At 51.4% G+C, this 18623-nt stretch overlaps 1 protein-coding gene across 2 annotated transcripts in view; it reads right to left on the bottom strand.

Moving 5' to 3' along the window:
- Positions 1-5576: 5576 nt before the first annotated feature.
- P3H2 (prolyl 3-hydroxylase 2) overlaps positions 5577-18623 on the bottom strand; it is a 71888-nt gene continuing 58841 nt past the window's right edge. The window contains exons 5-15 of one of the 2 annotated variants that reach the window (XM_086754369.1): positions 17607-17749; positions 16083-16172; positions 15556-15596; positions 14963-15057; positions 12017-12144; positions 11339-11434; positions 11100-11250; positions 10458-10575; positions 9859-9934; positions 8834-8974; positions 5577-7457 (exon numbers count right to left, since the gene is read on the bottom strand). In XM_086754369.1, coding sequence (XP_086610495.1) covers positions 7365-7457; positions 8834-8974; positions 9859-9934; positions 10458-10575; positions 11100-11250; positions 11339-11434; positions 12017-12144; positions 14963-15057; positions 15556-15596; positions 16083-16172; positions 17607-17749 — 1172 coding nt within the window. In that variant the 3' untranslated portion in view covers positions 5577-7364. Of the gene's footprint in view, positions 7458-8833; positions 8975-9858; positions 9935-10457; positions 10576-10626; positions 10796-11099; positions 11251-11338; positions 11435-12016; positions 12145-14962; positions 15058-15555; positions 15597-16082; positions 16173-17606; positions 17750-18623 lie in introns of those variants that run through there. The other variant, XM_086754370.1, reaches the window with a different exon arrangement.

The raw sequence follows: 18623 nt of genomic DNA, 5'->3' as shown, positions 1-18623 counted from the left end.
CTTAACGTGTCCCGCCTGGCCCCCAGCCTTATCATCTCACCCAGGGGTGAAATATTAGCAAGTAACCATGAAGGTGAGTACGTTGCTGTCAGACCATGGGCAGCAGCTGTCTCAGATTATTTCAGCTGTGCCTTGAAGGTGAGGAAATTGGACATGACTGAGCGCCCTGTGAGGGATGCCAGCGACCAGCTGAAGATGGGCAGGTGAGGAGGGGAAGGCAACAGCTCTGTGTCCCATGCAGGCTGTGACCGTCTGCCACGCAGACCCCGCAGTCAGGCTGCTCTCAGGGCACTGGCAGGTCGTGGCTGTGGCTGCCAGGTTGGTGCCATAGCTCCCAGTGCGGATGTTCAGGCAAACAATGAGGAACGGAGGTGGTGCTGGCTGAGCGAGGCAGGGTGTGTGCACATCAGCCAGGCTGTCTCACTCCCTGCAGTACCTGGGTTTGATGGGAGTATGTTTACTACCCCTGCAACATCTCAGGTGGCTCCAGAGGGATGGGCAAGCCCAAGCTGCTAGGAGAGCCTGGTGGCAGCACTGTGGGCTTGTGGCTGGTGGGGAGGATCTGGCAGTTTGCTGGGTGCAGGAGACCACGGCACACCAGTGGCTCTGCTGAGTTTTCAGAAGATCCTTCTCTTCACAGCCATGCGTGAGATGAGAAAAACCCTCTTAGGCTAACCCTCTTAGGCTGCTTTGCTTGAGGAGGTGCTGGGGGAGGCACCTGGGGAAGCACAGGGCAGGAGAAAGTCCATATTTACCTGATCTCATCCCTAAGAGTCACTGCCAGGGTCACATTTCGATGCGGGGACAATTATTCTGAAAGTGTTTGCTCAGAGCACCTCAGGGTGTCAACTGCACACAGCTCAGGGCTTTCCCCGGGGACCTTTGGTGACGAACTCCTTCCCTGCAGCTGTATGAAATGGGGCTGGGCTATGAGCCTGGGATTTTCAGTGATCGCCCCAGGGCTGGTGAAGAGCTCATAGCCTGCCCCATCCTCTCCTGTTTGCCATGGGCTGCTGATAGTAAAAGCTTAATTTTGTTCTTTGACCCATTGGGCAGAGCAAGGAAGGATGGGCTTACACTACAGTTGTTTCCAATGGGCTGGGGGGCCGGGGTGGGATTAAAAAAAAATGCTATGTGAGGTGGCTGAGGGTTTTCCCTGCCCGGCCAGTAAGCCTGTCCCCCTGCACCCAGCTCCTCTGCTCGGAGGAGCTGGGCTGCGGCCCTGCTGCTGTAGGCAAGTAACTGTCACAGAGAAGATAGACGTGAAACTACTCAGCTCCTTCTGCCTCACCCAGGGCCAGAAGGGTTTTTTGAAAACAAAAATAAAGGGGAAAATTCAATCTCCACCCATCCACTCAATTTGGCCGGCAAATCAAATAAAACAACCTCAGAGCTGGCACCACTGGAGCGGTGAATGCCAGCTCCCAGCCTCTCACACGAGGTGTCGAAACGAAAGGAGATGAACAAACAACGACCAGGTGCCTAGGGGCAGCAAACTGGTTTTAAGATGATGTGGGACCAGCCCCCCCATGATCCCCTCAGGACCAGGCAGCTGCCACCCATGGTGCATGGCCATCCCTGGGTTTGGTTTTCCAGCCAAAGCTCCCGTGAGAGCTATGTACACTCAGAGGTGGCTCTAGGTTTGCCATGAACAGACCTTGTCACAGGTGCAACAAAGATCTTTGCAAAATTTTCCGGGGGGTCCACATTCTCCTATCTATGAGGAGTATCATAAGAAAGTTTCTTCTCCACCTTTGCTATGGTCCAGTTAAAGCACCATGAGCAGGGCATTCTCACCTCTTTCCAGCTTCTGCCTCATTGCAGTCAAACAAACTGGTTTAATTTCTTGCACTGGAGCTGCCCAAAGCACATTGGTGGCAAGCAGTGGCCTCAATTCTGACCAGCAAAGCAAGGACCAGCCTTTAGCCCAGCACTTTCAACCGGCATCGGGTGCAGGCACACTGCAAGGAGAGGATGGTGATGCTGGGCTGCGCTGGCACTGCCAGGAGCAGCTGGGCCAGTCCAATGCAACATGTTTCCCCCGAACCTGGGAGCGAAGCCACCCTAAGGCCATTGCAAAAAAAGCCGTATGTGATAAAAGGGGTAATTTTTTTTTTCCCCGTGTGCTGGAGCCGTTGGGCTCGCATGCGAGGCAGCACAGGAGCTGCTTATCGGCTCAGCCCATCGTGGCAGCAGACTGATGGTGCCGCTGCCATCTCTGCTGTTAATCTTATTACAAATAAAGGAGGGGTAGAAGCTAAACTGAGCTCATATTAATTCCCCCAGCCCTGCCCTGCTCAACCTCAGGAAATACCTACTAGAACTGCCATTCTCCTTATCCAAACCACCCCTGGAAATGATCATTAGCTGACTTGCTCCTTTGCCAAGCATGTCCACTCGCCAGCCCGGCTCCGTTTGCCCACAGGGCCCTCCGGTTGCCTGCTCCTGCCACAGCACGCACCGCAGTTGCCTGCACCCGCTCTCTCCTGCCGCAGCCTCGCATGCTGCCTGCTGCCGCCCAGCCGGACCAAGGCTGAACCGCGGCTCACCGGCTCTCTGCCTTGCCCCAGAAACAAGGTGAGGGTGGCCAGGCAGCTCCCTGAGGCATCTGTTTTGATTTCTCAGGTTCCTGTAGTGTGCTGGATTTATTTTTGGCAGGGCTGGATGGTGGCCAGGGGGTTGGGACATGTTGACATTTATGATTTTTTTTTTTTTCATAACAAAGTTTTCCTAAATGAGAAGGAAACAAACTCGTTGCCAGCTTTCACCATGTGTTTAAAACAAGATAAAAGTAATGCTGGGCTGGCCATGGCACCCATGAGACCTGTTGGGACAGCAGTTTGCTGAGGCAGTGCGTGCTCTGGGGACAGAGGAGTGACCCACACACTACGCTGTGTTCCAGGAGGATACGGGGTCGTCCTGCTGTTCTCAGTGGCATCTATTCCACCTCTCAATCTGGGCCCTCCAGGCCCAAAGTGAAGGCAGGGCTGTGCCTGGCCTGAACAACAGTGCAGGATCCGGTCTTGTGCATGGCTGCGCTCCGTTGGTGCTGGGGTGCCAGTGCTGTCACTGGCACCAAGGCACCTTACATGCTGGGTTTGGGTGGTGGGAGGAGAAGCACACGAATATATGTGCCCATCCACACCTAGGGAAGAGCAGGGGACCTGACCAGGGTGATACCCCCCTGTACAGACAAGCAGCAACACTTCCCACAGGAAAGATGGCTCTGCGGGTGGGGTGTGGGCATAGGAGCAGTTGCGGAGACAAAAAGACAGGCATGTTTCTTTCCTTTTTTAGTGTAGTTCTTCCCCAAAGTGGGACTAGCCCATTTTCTATGTCACTGCCAGCTGTTTTGTTCTTTTTCCCCCCAGGCTGGGCAAGGGCGTGGACAGGAGGAAACCTTTTTTTTTTTTAATGACAGTTTTTCATGGGAAGATGTGTGGCTGCCTGTGAGTACTCAGGTTGGCTCTGCCCAGGTTTAACCAGGAGGGATGAGCAGTGCTCAGTGCAAACTTTGTCTCCTTCCTCCACTCACATCTTTCCCTTGGCCAAGTTGCTGCAGCCATAATGCAAAGGTGACAAAGCAGCCCCCCTGGGCTCCTCCAGTCCCCTGCAACCCTTAGCAGCAGCCTTGTGCCAGGGGCGACCAAACTTGGCTTGGGCCCATCTGAATGTCAAAACAAAACCAAAGCTGCTTGCTAGTAAAGATGCCCTGGCACTGAGTAACACAGCACAGGGCTTTGCTTCCAGGGCAAGGGCCGCACCCAAACTCACGCAGAGAGCACTTCAGTTGTTGTTTTAAACACTTTTTAGTTCTATTATGTTTCCTTGATGAATTTTCTTTTTTTTTTCTCATTGACTGTCATAAATCAAACCTTCTAATCCCATCCTGCATATATTATTACTATTAGGAGGGGCACAGCAGAGTTAACAAGGAACTAAGACACGGTTCAAGCATCTCCATCTCCAAACTGCACCCATGGCTGGTGATAGAACTGGGGCACATACAACAAGTGGCCAACACGTAGGTTGTGACTCCTTTCAGTGGCCAAGCCTTGGCTAGAGGAGCTCAGAGCTGGCCTGAGGCTTCCTCTGAAATGCACATCAGCTTTATTCTCAGTGGTGTGGCTTTGGGCGCTGCCTCCTTGGGGAGCGGCTTCGTGCAGGGGCTTTGGGAAGCAGCAATTCCCAGACTGGCAGGGCAAGAGGCGAATAACCAATATGAGCCAACGTAGCAGGAAACAAAAATGTTAGTGCGCCAGGTTGTCCCTGGGGCATATTTGACCAAGGAGGAGCGTATACATTCAGTATTGTTGCTAGCTTTCTTTTTCCATGGATGAGGGTGCCTTGCGGGCACTCTGGATGTGACCCTGACAGCTCTGGCAGATACCAGCCCCCTACATCAAATCTAAGAGTTAAAATTCATTTCTCAGAGGCCAAGCCACCTTGGTGGCAACCCATTCCACTCGAATATAAAAGAGACCCAAAAGCCTACATAGTATTTTGGTACACGTCCCAAAGATCTCTCTAACTTGCTCCTGCGAGGCTATGGCGTGCCAATAAATTTGGCAACCACCTTTGCTGTTGCAGCAGAAACACAAATCCACTTTTGAGCTAGACTTTGCCAGAGCAGAGAGCTGGAAAAACAAACAAACAGGAAAAGTGCCTTTGACTCACTGCATTCCTGTTTCCTAGCTTCAGCCTGGCACAGACTGCAGGCAGGTCCCAGCAGCAGAGCAGCGCAGTGAGCGGCATGGCAAAGGCAGCCTGGAGTCTCTTCCCTTCCCGATGATTTGGGGTTTGCATTCGCAACTGAGTTCTGAAATGTCGCATCCTTCTGAGGCTGTTGCGCTGTTTTCCAAAGCTGCTGTTTCACCAGGAGCCGACCAGCGCCTCGCTTGGCTCCCCAGCCTGCTGCACACCCCAGCAGTGCACAGGGGCTGCGATGCCCTCCTCCTGCTCCCCAGATTGCCTGAAGTGAGTCAATGGTACCTAAGTTATTAGGCAGCTGGATGCAGAGCAAAGGAGATGGACAAACAGGCAAATGCACGCACAAAACTTTGCTTCCTCCTGTCCACACCAGTGTCTCCAACCCTCTTCCAGCACAGGCACCATTGTGAGGCAAACTGCACACCCCCAGCCTCTCCTCTTAATATTTGGCTAAAGAAAGACAAAGACAAGCCCAGATGTTGTGTTTGGTTTATTTCCCCTGGATTTAGACACAGCTCTGGCTAACCACCACAGCAGCAAACAAACCACGACCAGTGTCGGACCCCCTCGCCTCCCCGCAGGGGAAAGAGCCAGTGGGACCCGTGCAGCCCCCGGGCAGGCAGAGGCTGCGCTGAGCTGCTTGGAGGGGGCAGCTCTGCAGGATGCACTCGGGCAGATGTGGTTGTCAGGGGGGTGGCAGCACCAACTCATGCTGACAGTGCAGCTTGTAGGAGGTCAAGCCTTGGATGCAATAGCATGGTGCAGATGGGAGGACAACATAACTGGCATTTCAGCTCTCCAGCTGCCTTCTTTTTCCCTTCTAGCTTTTCCTCTGGCTATTTTTAAAAAAAAAAAAAAAAGCAGTTTCTTGGGAAGCCAACCTGATGAATCTTTTCAACAGTCTATAAGGAAGGGAGATAACCTCAAAGAAACAAGCCGCACTCATGGCTCAGAAACACAGAGCTTTCTCCCCTGCAGATCTGACATTGGAGGATGTGCAGCAAGTGACCTTTCCATCATTTTCCAGGCAGTAATGGTGCCTTCTTCACAGTCTGGGCATTTGTTTTTTTTTCCAGATGTGCTGAGTTCCCCTTTATCTTGCCCAGCCTTTGAGGAGGTCTGTACAGAACGACCATCGTTGTCTATGGCCTTTGCAAGCCAGTGACTGGATGAGCAGAGGTGCTGCTGAGCCTGGAAGATTTGGGTAGGCACAAGCAGCCTGAACAAAGAGAAAAGACAATTCCATATTGCAGATTTTAAGTCCTGGAAATGCCAAAGCTGGCAGAGGGGAGCAGAAAAGGGCTGAGAAAGTGCCAGTGCAACAGGGAGCTGAGCAAAACTGCTCAGGGATGCAAACTCCAGCCGAGGTCCCTGCAGTGCTTTCTGGAGAGACAGCAGCCTTGCAGTAAACTCAACAGTAAAGATTGCTGCAACCTGCCTTTTAGGACCTACTTTCTAGCAGCAGAAGCAGCTGTTGGATCAAAATAAAAGCTGTCCCTATGTCTGAGACATAGGCAATTTCATTACTTCAGTGCTCGTTCTGATTGAGGTAGGGGCTACTCTGGTCTCACGCACAGGACCGAGCTTCATGGTGGGAGCGGGATGATTTACTAGCTTAGCAGGAGTTACTGGTGTAGTAGATCTCTTGTGATAAGCACCATATGCTTTCACTGCAACCCTCACAGTGGGTCAGAAATACTCTGAGCAAATAGATGCTACCACACCATGAACATCTGGTGCTTCTGCACTGTCAGGATGGGAGGATACAGCCAGGACATCCAGAGTACAAAGATGGACCGTGATAATCCAAAAACACGGCACTGTAATATCCCTAAGCCTTTCAGCTGCCTTCCAACATGGAACTGGGAATGATGACTTTTAACCTTGGGTTTTACCAGCACAACACTGGGCTGGAGGCTCCAAGGATATGCTGTGAAGCAATTTCTTTCATGCATTCCAGGCCATTAGCAAGAGCAGGGATTGAAAATGAGCGACAGACCCTGTATCACCAGAGTCAAATCGAGCCCCTTCATGTCTGTGCACAGTTCCTGCCTCTGCTCAAGCAGGGGTTTTCTGTAAGCTCTGCTCAGAATTAATGCCCAAACACCAGCTTTGCAAGGCTACAGAGATACACGCATTTTTGCTAGGACCCAAGTAAGGTTTGCTTTGCTTTTTTCCCTAAAAAGCAGATTTCAAATGGTGAAGGGCTATGAGATTGAAAGAAAAGCCCTAACTGACTTGTGCTCCAGTTTCCCTCAGGGCAGCACTGCCCAGGTCTTAGCAGGGGCAGGAGGACTGGTCCCTTATCACACCTGAGACATTTCTCTAGCAGAGGCTAAAGAGAAGCAGCTATTTCTGGGTAAGGAAGGAAAAAAAGGAGTTTTCCAAGGAGGTACAGTGGGCCTGAAAAAGTCCTGAGGAGTGCTAGGGAAGGACAGGGAATCCCAGAAGCAGAGTCAGTCCCAGCAGATGTTGCTGGCATAGAGATGAGGGGTCCTAGCAAGAGCTGTGCTAAACACAGAAGAGGCACTCCTGAAACTTCACAATCATATTAACCTGTTAATTTATACAGCAGCTCTGTACAAAAATAGAAGGGTTCTAATAAGATTAACAATATTAAATAAATATTTAATAGAAAAAGTCTTTGGTCTAGTTCATAGCTCATCCTTTGGGTTGATGTTCAATTCACTGGGTGCTAGATGCTCCTGGTCCAACATCGCAATCACTTCATCTGCCTGGATTCGCTCCTGTAAGAGGGGAAGGGAAGAAACCATAACACCAGACCTTCGGCGCTTGCTCTCAGCTTATTCAGCATAGAATCATAGAATCATAGAATGGTTAGGGTTGGAAGGGACCTTCAAAGGTCATCTAGTCCAACCCCCCTGCAAGGAGCAGGGACATCCCTGACTAGGTCAGGTTGCTCAGAGCCTCATCCAGCCTGGCCTTGAACGTTTCCAGAGATGGGGCCTCCACCACCTTTCTGGGCAACCTATTCCAGTGTTCTATAACCCGCATCGTAAAAATTTTTTTCCTAATTTCTAATCTAAATCTATCCCCCTCTATTTTAAAACCATTACCTCTCGTCCTATCGCAACAGGCCCTACTAAACAGCCTGTCCCCATCTTTCTTGTAGACCCCCCCTTGAGGTACTGGAAGACCGCTATCAGGTCTCCCCGGAGCCTCCTTTTCTCCAGGCTGAACAGCCCCAACTCTCTCAGCCTGTCCTCATAGGAAAGGTGCTCCAGCCCTTTTATCATCTTCGTGGCCCTCCTCTGGACCTTCTCCAACTGCATGGCTCAGCCGGGAGCACTCACAGCAAGTAGTTCATCCAAGGACCAGCAGTACAGTCAGGAGGACAGGGGACAGCCTAGGACTTGTGCTGAGGATTTGCTGGGCAAAATTAATCAAATCACTTTGCACTTCAATATCTAATTCCCTCCTTCCTCCAAGGGCTGCAATGGATGGAGCAGAGCTGATGTGTTGTTGTTCCCTGATCACACTTCCCCAACAGCCACTGCCACAGCGTACCCACCTCCTGTCCCCTCTGCTTGACGTGGACCTCCAGCTCCCCAGGCAGGGCTGATGTCCCCTCCACACGTCAGAATTGCTATTGGAGGGAGATGGGGGCCACTACAGCAGGCTTTTAGAACAGAATCTGGAGGTTGCCTGGTGAAAGACACCACAGCCCAGATCTCCCAAGGCATCCGGGTGCCCAGACCCATGGACTTCAGGCTGCCAAACCACCTGTGAGGACCTACCAGCAGCTGCACATCACTGGCCTCCAAGCAGCAGATGGCTGTGGAGGATTTCCCCGTTCATCAGTTTGTTGCCACTAGGTGTCAGAAATGGCCAGCCCAGCCCTGTTCACCGCCCTCCCGCACCCCGACACAGCACCCCACAGGCCCAGGGTGATGGATGCCCCGGAGCATGGCTGGCAGGGAAAACCATTTGGTCCTGGGGCACCAGCTCATGTCCCCGTGGTGCATCAGATGGGAACGCTGCTGCAGGGAGTGTGATGTGGGGGGAAATAGATGTGCTGCGACTGGAGGCTGGAGATGGTTCAGGTTCCTCCAGGATGCTGAGTATCCCCCAATGCCCCTCGCGTGGCGATGGAGGGACTCACCAGCTCTCTGTAAAGTGGGTCCAAGGTGAACCAGAGAGCCACAGCGCACCGCTGGCCTTTGGTAACTGCCTTCACCCCATGGGGGTTCTCGCCGCCCGACGAGAAGCTGATCATTCGCCCGCACTTGGGCTTGATGGAGGCCTGTGGGAAAACAGGTGACACTAGGGTGGCAACGAGCAGCATGGCCGTACACACTGGCCATGTCTGGGCTCAGCATGGTTCAGGCCCTGGGATCTTACTGGTTATCTCTCTGCATCACCCCAGGACCCAGTAAGCCAGTCTGGAGGACATGCAGAGCTCTGGGCATGGCTGTAAAAATATGTGGGGTGAATAGGGAGGTGTGAGGCTCGGTCCTGCTGCACAGATGTCATGCAAAAATGACATGGTGGCATGGAGTACTTGCAAAGCCTGCAGGTCACCACCTATGGCAAAACAGGGCCACAATGTAACTCCAGGGAGGCTCAGGCTAACCCTAGCACGGGCTGTGAAACATCTCTTTCTTCTCTCTGCTGAGTCCACAACAGGTATCCTGCAGGACCTCAGAGGCAGAAGTGCCAACCAGATCAACCTTCTGGCACTGATCTTGGGTAGATGCAATCTGCCCTCCATCATCTACTGGATTTCAGAGCCCCGGCATGGTGCCCAGATGCTCTGTTCAACCACAGAGGGGGTGCCCAGCCTCCTGAATGGCCCCATGCAGAGGTAGGGGCTTGTGCTTGAGCCCCATCCCTCTCAGGCACTGATGTCCACCACCGTGACCTGCTCTGGGCCAGGCACTGCACATGTACAGAGGCATCACTTCACATTTGGCCACAAGATGGGGTGGGAGCTCAGCAGTCCTCCAAGTAGGGACAACTCTTAGCCATCCCTCTAATCTGTAGGTTTCCTGCTCCCTACAGCCCCAGGGCAGGGCACAGAAGGTCTGTGCACCTCTGCCAGCAGGATTTCATATGGGCACTTTGCAAGGTAGGAGCCTCAGCACAGGGCTACTGAGGAACGGTGTTTGGTTCACAGCACCGACTCACCGTCACAGTTTTGGCATCCATCTCGGTGAAAATGAATTCGCCTCCTTCAAAATCTGCATTCATGTACAGGAGGGCACTGGGGGAAGAAGCAGGAGACTCCTGTGAGGGGAGCAGCAAGGAGGGCTCAGGGCTGACCCCTGCCTCTGGGGCAGACCCTGCATCGCTCCACTGAGATGTTGTGGGGGTGCTGCTGGGCAGGGGTAGTCCTGCTGTGGGACTGCTCAGGGCCACCCAAACTGCCCCCACTTCGGAGCCACAACTGAGAACCAGCTGATCTCTCATCAGCCAGGGGACAATTCTCAAAATGTCCTGTGAATCCTACCAGCTCTCACCCTCCCATTCTTCACCAAAAACACCTGACAGAGGCATAGCCCCGAGGGTCACAGCTGGCATCTCCGAACCCTAAAATATTACAGAGACATTACAGTTAAACTCTGGCTTGAAGCTTAGCCACGATGCTTGCTGCCACCAGAAACCACCTGCTGCATCTCACGTCTTCCATGGCTGGGATGTAGCAGCTTTAGGGCTTACCGCCTGTGGAACAGGATGTCCTGTCTTGGGGAGGGTCCCCAGCAGCAGCCCCCCACCTTCCTACCTACCTGTAATCCCGAAAGGTGTAGGCAGGAGGCTCCTTCCAGCACTCGTTGGCCTCGGGGTCCAAGAGGCAGTTGTCAGCATGGATGGGGTGACTCAGATCGTTCCTCCTCTCCTGCTGGCCTAGGCAGGACCATGTGGAGGAAGGGGGAAGAAGATGGATGAGATGGAAATGCCATGTTCTGTGGGGTCGGTCATGGAGCAGAGCCTGCCTCGACCCCACTGCAGGAGGTGCGCACAGGTGAGAGGAGGAAAGGAAAGGTTGGGGAGAACAGGCAACATCTGAAGACTCAGATCTGCACAACTCTGCTTGTTCCTTACTGCAGGGAAGTGAGATGGAGAGCTGGGGGGATGGAAAGGAGAAGGGACAGTGAGAGGAGAAAAGAGGAAGAGAGGAGAAAAGAGGAAGAGTTGGACACATGAAAAACAAGAGACATCCCAGAAATGAGCTTCTTTGGGACAGTAGTGCCCACCCTTTGCTGCTGTGGGGACGGTGACTTTGCCCAGCCTTCAGCCACCAGTTTAAGCATCAGGCAAAATAGAGCTACTCTCAGGCTTGGGTCCCCTGCTCATAACTCCCTCACGGGGGGCTGAACCCCTCCCATCCTCCCAGCCCTGCCCCACCGCCGGCCCCCCCAAGCCCTCACCAGAGAGGGCGGTGCGGCACACCAGGTGGGTGTAGGAGAAGTAGAGTGTGGAGTTCAGCATAAAGTAGGATTCGACAATCCTGCGAGCCTTCTCGCTGATGTCGTAGAAGAGCCGGGCACTCTTCAGCGGGACGCGGCCCTCATAGCCGTACTGGGCAAGGAGAAGGGGTGAGAGAGGGTCAGCACCATGTGCCAGCTGAGAGGGAGTGTATGGAAGAGGAGGAGGGAAGGAGATGTACCTTGAGGGCTTTGAGCACAGTGGCTCCTTCAAATCTCTCATTTGGGGTGTGGGGGGAGGTTTTGCCCCTGTAACCATCTCCAGCCAACATGATCCCCTGAAAAACACAAACATGGGTGAGCAGTGAACTGGTTCACTGGAGGAGAGAGGGAGCTGAAATGGAAGTACCTGGGACCCTCCTCCCCAAATACCCCAAGACTGTATTAACCAGGACAGGTGAGCTGGGTGGGAAGGTGCTGCAACTCTCCATGAGCACAGTCCATTCTGAGATGCTGGAAAACACTGCCCATCTCCTGACTGGGGACATTCAGGCAGCCTCAGTCCCTCCCCACGCTCAGTTGCTGATGGATGAGAAGGTTCCACCAGGCTTGTGGATAAGCATCCTTTGGTGTTGTGTATAACACTGGGCAAAGAGCTATTTCTGCAAGGGCTCTGTCTTGCAGCATGTTTCTAAGAACGGCCCAAGATGGAGCAGCAATTCCTGCACTGCAGTGATGGGTGTGTTATGGGCATAGGTGTCTGACTGCTCTCTGTGGGCATCTCAGCATCCCAGGTGCAAGCCTAGAGCCTCTCCAGAGGCCGATCACACATTCAGCTCTCACAAGCCAAATGCTGGGGAGGGCAGCAGGCACTCAGCCCAGGTGGCAGTCACGTCCCCCCCGGAGTGTTGCCTACTCACACTGGCCACCCTGTGAAGCTCTCGGCACTGCTCCTCCGAGATGACGTTATCCAGTAGCACCCGCTGGGTGCCGTTCAGCTGCTGCGAGTTGTAGACAAACTTTACATCGCTGTAGAGAAGCGGGCCCCCTGATGGAAAGAGAGGCACAGAACGACCCTGCTGAACATGCCCTGTCCTCATTGACATCTACCATGCCCGAGAGCCAGCTGAAGACACCCAGGTATGTTGCCAGGGAAAGAGCTTGGCCTCAACATCAGCAACAAAAGAAACGGAAGCATGGGAAACACCCAGAGATGAAGTCAATTTGCTGCAAGAGCATCAGCATTTTACACCTTCTCATCAGCTGCCTTGCAAATGCAGGGACCACAGGCTTAAAATGCTCAAACCTACAGAATACGATGAGAGAGACAGACACCAGCTAACCTGGCTCTCCTGCCCAGCAGCCAAATCAACGGAGGCTGTAAGTCTCCACTGCATTTGCGCTGTGTGGCTTTTGCCAGCTTGGCATGCAAACTCTCTGCAACTGTCATCAGTGGGGTTTTTTTTTGTCTTTCACCTACGTAGAAAACCTGGCACGGTGCTAAGCTTGCAGCAAGCATCACTTGTGCTCCACCAAGAAGGGAGGCTGGGAGTGGGCAAGTTGGAGGACCCTGAGGACAACCCTCCTCCACAGAGGCAAAGGCCATGGCCGTCCCTGCCATCCCTCGCTCCCCACCTCTGAGCTGTGTCTTTCTCTGCCTGCCAGCAGCCAGTGGCTTGGCTGTTTTGGGGTCCCAGGTAGCATCCCTGGGACAGGAATATCACCATGGCTGGGCTTGCACACTGCTGACCCTCCACCTGGTCACTGACATGTGCTGAGTGAAAGGGCAAGGAGAAGAGAGAGATCAGCTCTTTACAAGAAGTTTGGATACATCCCCATCAAATTTGCCTGATCAGAAAAACATCTTCTGAAGCCTATTCCCCTCACCTCCTAAATGAGAGCAAATGAAAGAAATGGTAGCAATAATAAAAACCCAAACCAGCTGTTTCTCCAGGAGGAAAGTGAAACAAATCTAAATAATGGGAAAAACTATCCATTGTCACAGAGCCACAATAAAACAGAGGAAAGAGCTGCAGAGCTCTTCTTACCATGTGACACAAGGAAAATTCTGCTACACTAATTTTATAATTGCTACTTTTCTTGTCTGTTGGGGCACACTGTGTTTTTGGAAGTTCTCCTTGGTGTACAGAGGACATGTAACCCTGAGGGTAGAGCCCTGTCACTAGTCCACGACTTTATTTCTGAAGAGTTAGGTTTCTTGCAAACAGAAAGAGATGTTCCTCATGTTCACTTTGCTGTTCTAGTCGCTCAGTAACAGCATTTATTATAAACGCAGCTGGATCAGAAACAGGACTCTCGAATCCAAACTCCTGGCACACTCCAACTCAGGGCTGAGTTCTCCAGCTGTAAGCACATGAGGGATGAACCTGGAAGGCAGCACTCACCACTTCCCCAGTTTCTTCTGTTATTTCCAGGGAATTAGCAGGGGCTGCCCTGTGCTGTGAACCTTTGTCCCATACTGGCACTGTGCTCCTTCCTTGCCCCCACCACTTCTGAGCATCAGCAGAGAGAGACCCGTTTCCTGTGTGTATACTCTGTGAAAAACATCCCAAAGACATTGGGAATTCTGTGGACCTCTGGGAGAGAAGGAATGGGTGGAAAGGAGGAAAAGGGGAAGGAGAGAAGTATAGAAGAAGAATACAAAATTAAAATGGACTTCCTTTTTTTCTCTTTTGGCCTTCTCTCTTCTAAGTGAAAAGAGAGAAAGAAAAAAGACAACAGAGAAAGGAAGCAGTTGGATAGACAAAATCCCGTTTTCTTTTTGAACAGTTTCAGTTTTCTTTGTAAACCTGAAAATATTCTGCAACTAAACCAGAATAAAAGGATAGACAGAAGGAGAAAAAAACAGAGAAAGATGCACTTTGAAATTATTTGGTTATAGAAGGCAAACATGTCAATAAATATAAATCAGCCAGCTCTTGGCTTAAGCAAGGTCTTCAAGACCTTCCTGTGGCATTTTCCACAGGACAGAAGGGATAACAATACTCTGAACAAGACACTGAGCAGCTGGCTGGAGACAACGTGGGCCGTGAAAAGTTCCTTTCCAACCCAAACTATTCTATGATTCCATAATTCTAAATTCCTGCAAAAGCGTGACCATCCATTGCCTTACAGAGAGGTTTAATTGCCTGCTGCTGTGGAGCTGGCCCACTAGACACACAAGATACATCCTGGCTTGAGATCCCGTTGTTTTGCAGTAAGGAGCACACTTTGGTACTTGGCCACAATACAGTTTTTCAAAATTGTTAAGGGGGAAACCTTGTCTTTAGCAGAAGACATTATGGTATCTTCTGTGGCTGTCAAGAATGTGCTGAAATCAGTTGAAGTCTCTGCTGAAAGGCTTTAAAACCAAGTGATCTTATGTAAGTCAAGACATAAAATCACAGAAACAGAAATGGTTGTTAATATGGTGTGATTCAGTGCGCTTAGCAAAGCATCAGGACTGGAGTTCCCAAAACCTAATGCCTCCAGTATCCATCCTTCTGCAGCCTGGACAACAGGGAACATTTAAATCTTAAAAGCACCTGGGGGAAAGACTCCTGTTTGTTGCTGCCACCTTCCCCACAGTGAGGAGGAACAAGCCTCCCAGCCCTGCATCTTGGGGATCTGCGCTGAGCAGCTCAGCAGATGGGAAAAGCAAGTCCAAGAGCAGAGTAATGCTGGTGGGATCCACAGACCAAGAAATGCTATGGCACCATCAAAGACTTCTCTGTCTCTTAAAGAAAACTTCAACCCTCTCAGGCAAGATTGGCCCTCATTGCTCAGTTCACAGCCTTTGCAGTCTGTAGTCTCTAGTAATAGGAAAAAACCTTCTGATTTTGTTGAAACATCTTCATCAGACTTACCCTCCTTCAACTCTCGATCTGGTTTTGACGTGGGTTTCTTTGTCAGGGACAGCCGGGGCCCATCCTCAGGTTCACTGCTAATACTTGAAGGGACACTGAGGAGCAAGAGAGAAAAGGAATATCAAGCCACAGGTCTCCAATTCCCCAGGGAATTGTGCTGTTTTGCACTCCTTGGTATAACCAATAGATGAAAAAAAAAATGGGTATGCTGGTACTTTGTACAAATATCACAGCTGTACAAGCCTATACTCTGTCCCATGGAAAAATGTGGGTTTTTTCTGGTAATAGAATAATGGTTTCCACCAGCAAAGCACAGACACCAACTAAACCTGAACAGCACCACTTGCCTCATTGACCAAGTTCCCTCTAGACTCTTGCTGATTTTGAGGCACTCGGCTAAAATAAGGTGCTTGTGGGAATGCTTGTGATGGTAAGAGGCAAAGGGACCTAATTCAACCACAATGGTGTCTTGGGGTGGATGGGCAGGACCCCCCCAAGTGGCAGGCTGGTACCCCATCACATCATGTCCCTGACACAGCCCCACTGTGGGGACCGGTGAAGCCGCAGGTGCAGGCGGGGCAGCAGTGGCTCACCTGTGCTCATCCTGGCGGGCGCCGTACCTGTTCCAGTAGTTCTGCGGGAAAAGAGAGACATTGTCCTTCTCAATTTAATACTCCCATTGAAGCTAGGGAGCTGCCTGCTCTGCCTTGCATCCAGGGACATCAGCCAGCCTCTCTGGTGTGTGGCCACCCCACACAACTTCAGGCAATGGCCTGGGGTGACCAAATGGAAAATTTACCCCAGGCCCAAACTGGCATCGTATGATGAGTACAGAAAGACGCCAGCTTGCCCAGCCTCCTCTGTCCCACCCCACCACCATGGCAGTGGCTGAGACACAGCCAAACAGCACATCAGGATTAGGCTGTGTCTGCTTCCCCTTCACCCCAGGAACGGCTGCCTCCCTTGCTTTGCCATCATAATTTTCCCATAGGGAACAAACTGGGCCAAGCCCCAGCTCCTGAGTCACCTACACGGGACTCGCTTTACAGGACAGAAAGGGAAGCTGGTCTTATAGCTGTGAACTCCTACAGGTGCTTGCCATAGCAGACCCAGGCATTACCGGCTCCGTGTAGCTGTATCCGAGGCCAGCCGCAGCCACCTGCAAGAGGTGAGACTCCAGCTTATGGCGCCGCAGCAGCGTCTTTGCTTCCTGAAAAGAAGAGGAAAAGAGGAGTAGTTGCACGTGTAGCTTTCACAAGACACAGTCAATGCACCCCTGCTTCAAGTGGGGTTTGCTTTTTACGCAACACCGCAGACTCCTATGGGGCGAGGGATGTTGGGCAATGCCTTAGAGCAACCCTGGACACAGGGCTGAGCCGCTCACCACATCACAGAAGGGGAGGTGTTCAGCAACTCGTTCAGGAAGGCTGGATCCCCAAAATACATGCCCATAGCTGGCAGAGAGTGCTGAGCACCTTGGAAAGCCTCTAGATATCTGGGCAAGAGGCTGGCCAGGGACGCCCCAGCTACAGAACAGGAGGCAGGTTCAGGCCGGCGGAGCAGGGACGCAGGCTGAGCTGTGCCTCAGTTCCCCACCTGCAGCACAGAGCCCACAGCCCAGCGGTGAGTGGGCTGCAGCATCGCAGCCTGGGATGCACGCAGGGCGCTGGGATAGGAACCACAAAGCACAGCCAGCTGGAAATCATCCATCAGAGGGCTTTATTTTCAGTGAAAAAATTGTAAACAAAATACTAGGTTTTCTCCTAGAAAATTACTCTAGAAGGCAAAAATCAATTAATTATTTTTACAGAAAACTTCAAAACACTGAAAACAATGATTTTTTTTTTTTGTTAACTTCAGGTTTTTTCCTAGAGTCACTTTGCAAGGAGAAATATTTTTTGGGGTTTTTTTTGTTTTTTGGTTTTTTTTAAGCATTTTACCAAATTCAGCTTGATTTTCCTGCAAATAAGGAATCCCCAAGGAGATGGAAAATCCAATTCCTGCTTACCCTCTGCTTATGGCACAAGGGGAATGAGCCTCAGCAGGGCTGTGATGGGACGGGAGGAACTTCTCTTCTGCATCTTGAGAAAGGCCACCCCAGGGACACAGATAAAGGCTGCCCAGACTGGAGCTGTGCTGCCTGTGCTGCCGGGTGACTGAACACACAGCATTTGGTTGTTTGACCCCAGCCTAACTCTGTGATAGCAAAGCTGCGCCCTTCAGAACAGGCTGAACATTGAACTCCAAGCTCAGTGACTTGAGAGTAAAGACAACATCGCAGCCTCCCCTTGGGAAAATATTTCTCAGCCCTCTCTTAAGGGAGGTTGCCCTCTGGTTAGTGCTTCATTGCATTCCTCCTCCGGAGCACTGAACGAGGGGAGGGTTTATGTTGTTGAGACACTCGGTCATCGCCTTCCCTGTCCTCGCTTGGGTTTAGCTAAACTGAAGCCCCATTTAAAGATCCTGCCCTCCAGTTTCTCCCCCACACCAGTGACTCTGGACTTGCACCCTCACAATTAGCATTGCTAGCAAGTCCAGCATCTCCGCATCGGTTTTCAAAGTGGTCCCACTGTGGGAAAGCTGTCAAGTTGATGCTTTTGTTAAAGCCTTCCACCAAGGGCTCTTATGTGACACTCGCTCTCACCTTTCTGGGTTTGATGGTGTCTGGATCCACCATACCTTCCAAGAGGCCCTCGTAATAACCTGCGTTCTCCAAGACATCTTCATCGTCCGGGTGGAAGAGGAGGTAGGACTTGGCACACTCCAGGGCTTTTACGTAGTCACCGACTGGGAGGCAACACAACAGTTGTCAGGGGGGGCAGAGGGGGACACAGTCCCGCCGGCGGTGCCGGGGGCTCACACAGAGCATGGCGGGGCAGAGCCGAGGAGGGGAGCCTGCAGAGAGGGAGGGCAGAGCCTGAGCTCTCCATCAGCTGAAGGGTGAGCCCAGCACTTTACAAGGCTTTTGATGCAATTTCGTCTTAAACGCTCCATTTCACTGACAGGGAAATTGAGGCACAGGGAAATTGAGGCACAGAGACACGACTTCTCTGCTGTCACGCACAGGCCGGATGGTATCCAAACTAGATCCAACCAGATGGACAGGATACGGATGCTGTCCAGCAGCAAACTGCCTCTCTTCTGTTTAGCATCCCTGGGGGTTTCACCCACCACATTGAACTTCTAACTAGACAGAGGAATAAAAAAGCCTACACACCACACACAAAAAACTGCTGACTCCTCCAGCTTTCTTCCCATTTCATTGATTAATGAAGAAGCTTTAGATCTGAGCAGCGATTTTGACCCTTCTACCTTCTGCCCTTTTCAGGAAAGAGCTCTTAGCACAAGCCTGAGACAGCACAATTCTGCCCAGATTTTCTTTTGTGTAACAGAACATAATAAAATGCCATACAGGACCACATGACGGGCAGTATTTTACAGCACTGCCAACTCCTGATACTTTGCAATCCTACCAACTTCTGCAGCTTTACTGTGAATCTTAAAACACTTGACAATTAGCCAAAATTGACATCTTGGGATAAGCTATTAACTTAAAAAGTGTATCAATTGATTTCAGAAAATGTGAAACGTAACTCCCCAGGACTTTAATATCAAAAGGCAAATGAAAGTACCTTAAAAAAAGTATAATTTATTTAAAGAA

Source organism: Chlamydotis macqueenii, chromosome 9, assembly GCF_036417535.1.
Source record: "Chlamydotis macqueenii isolate bChlMac1 chromosome 9, bChlMac1.mat, whole genome shotgun sequence".
Taxonomy (NCBI): Eukaryota; Metazoa; Chordata; class Aves; order Otidiformes; family Otididae; genus Chlamydotis; species Chlamydotis macqueenii.
Note: the sequence above shows the minus strand (reverse complement) of the source record. Positions and strands in the feature narration are given on the sequence as shown.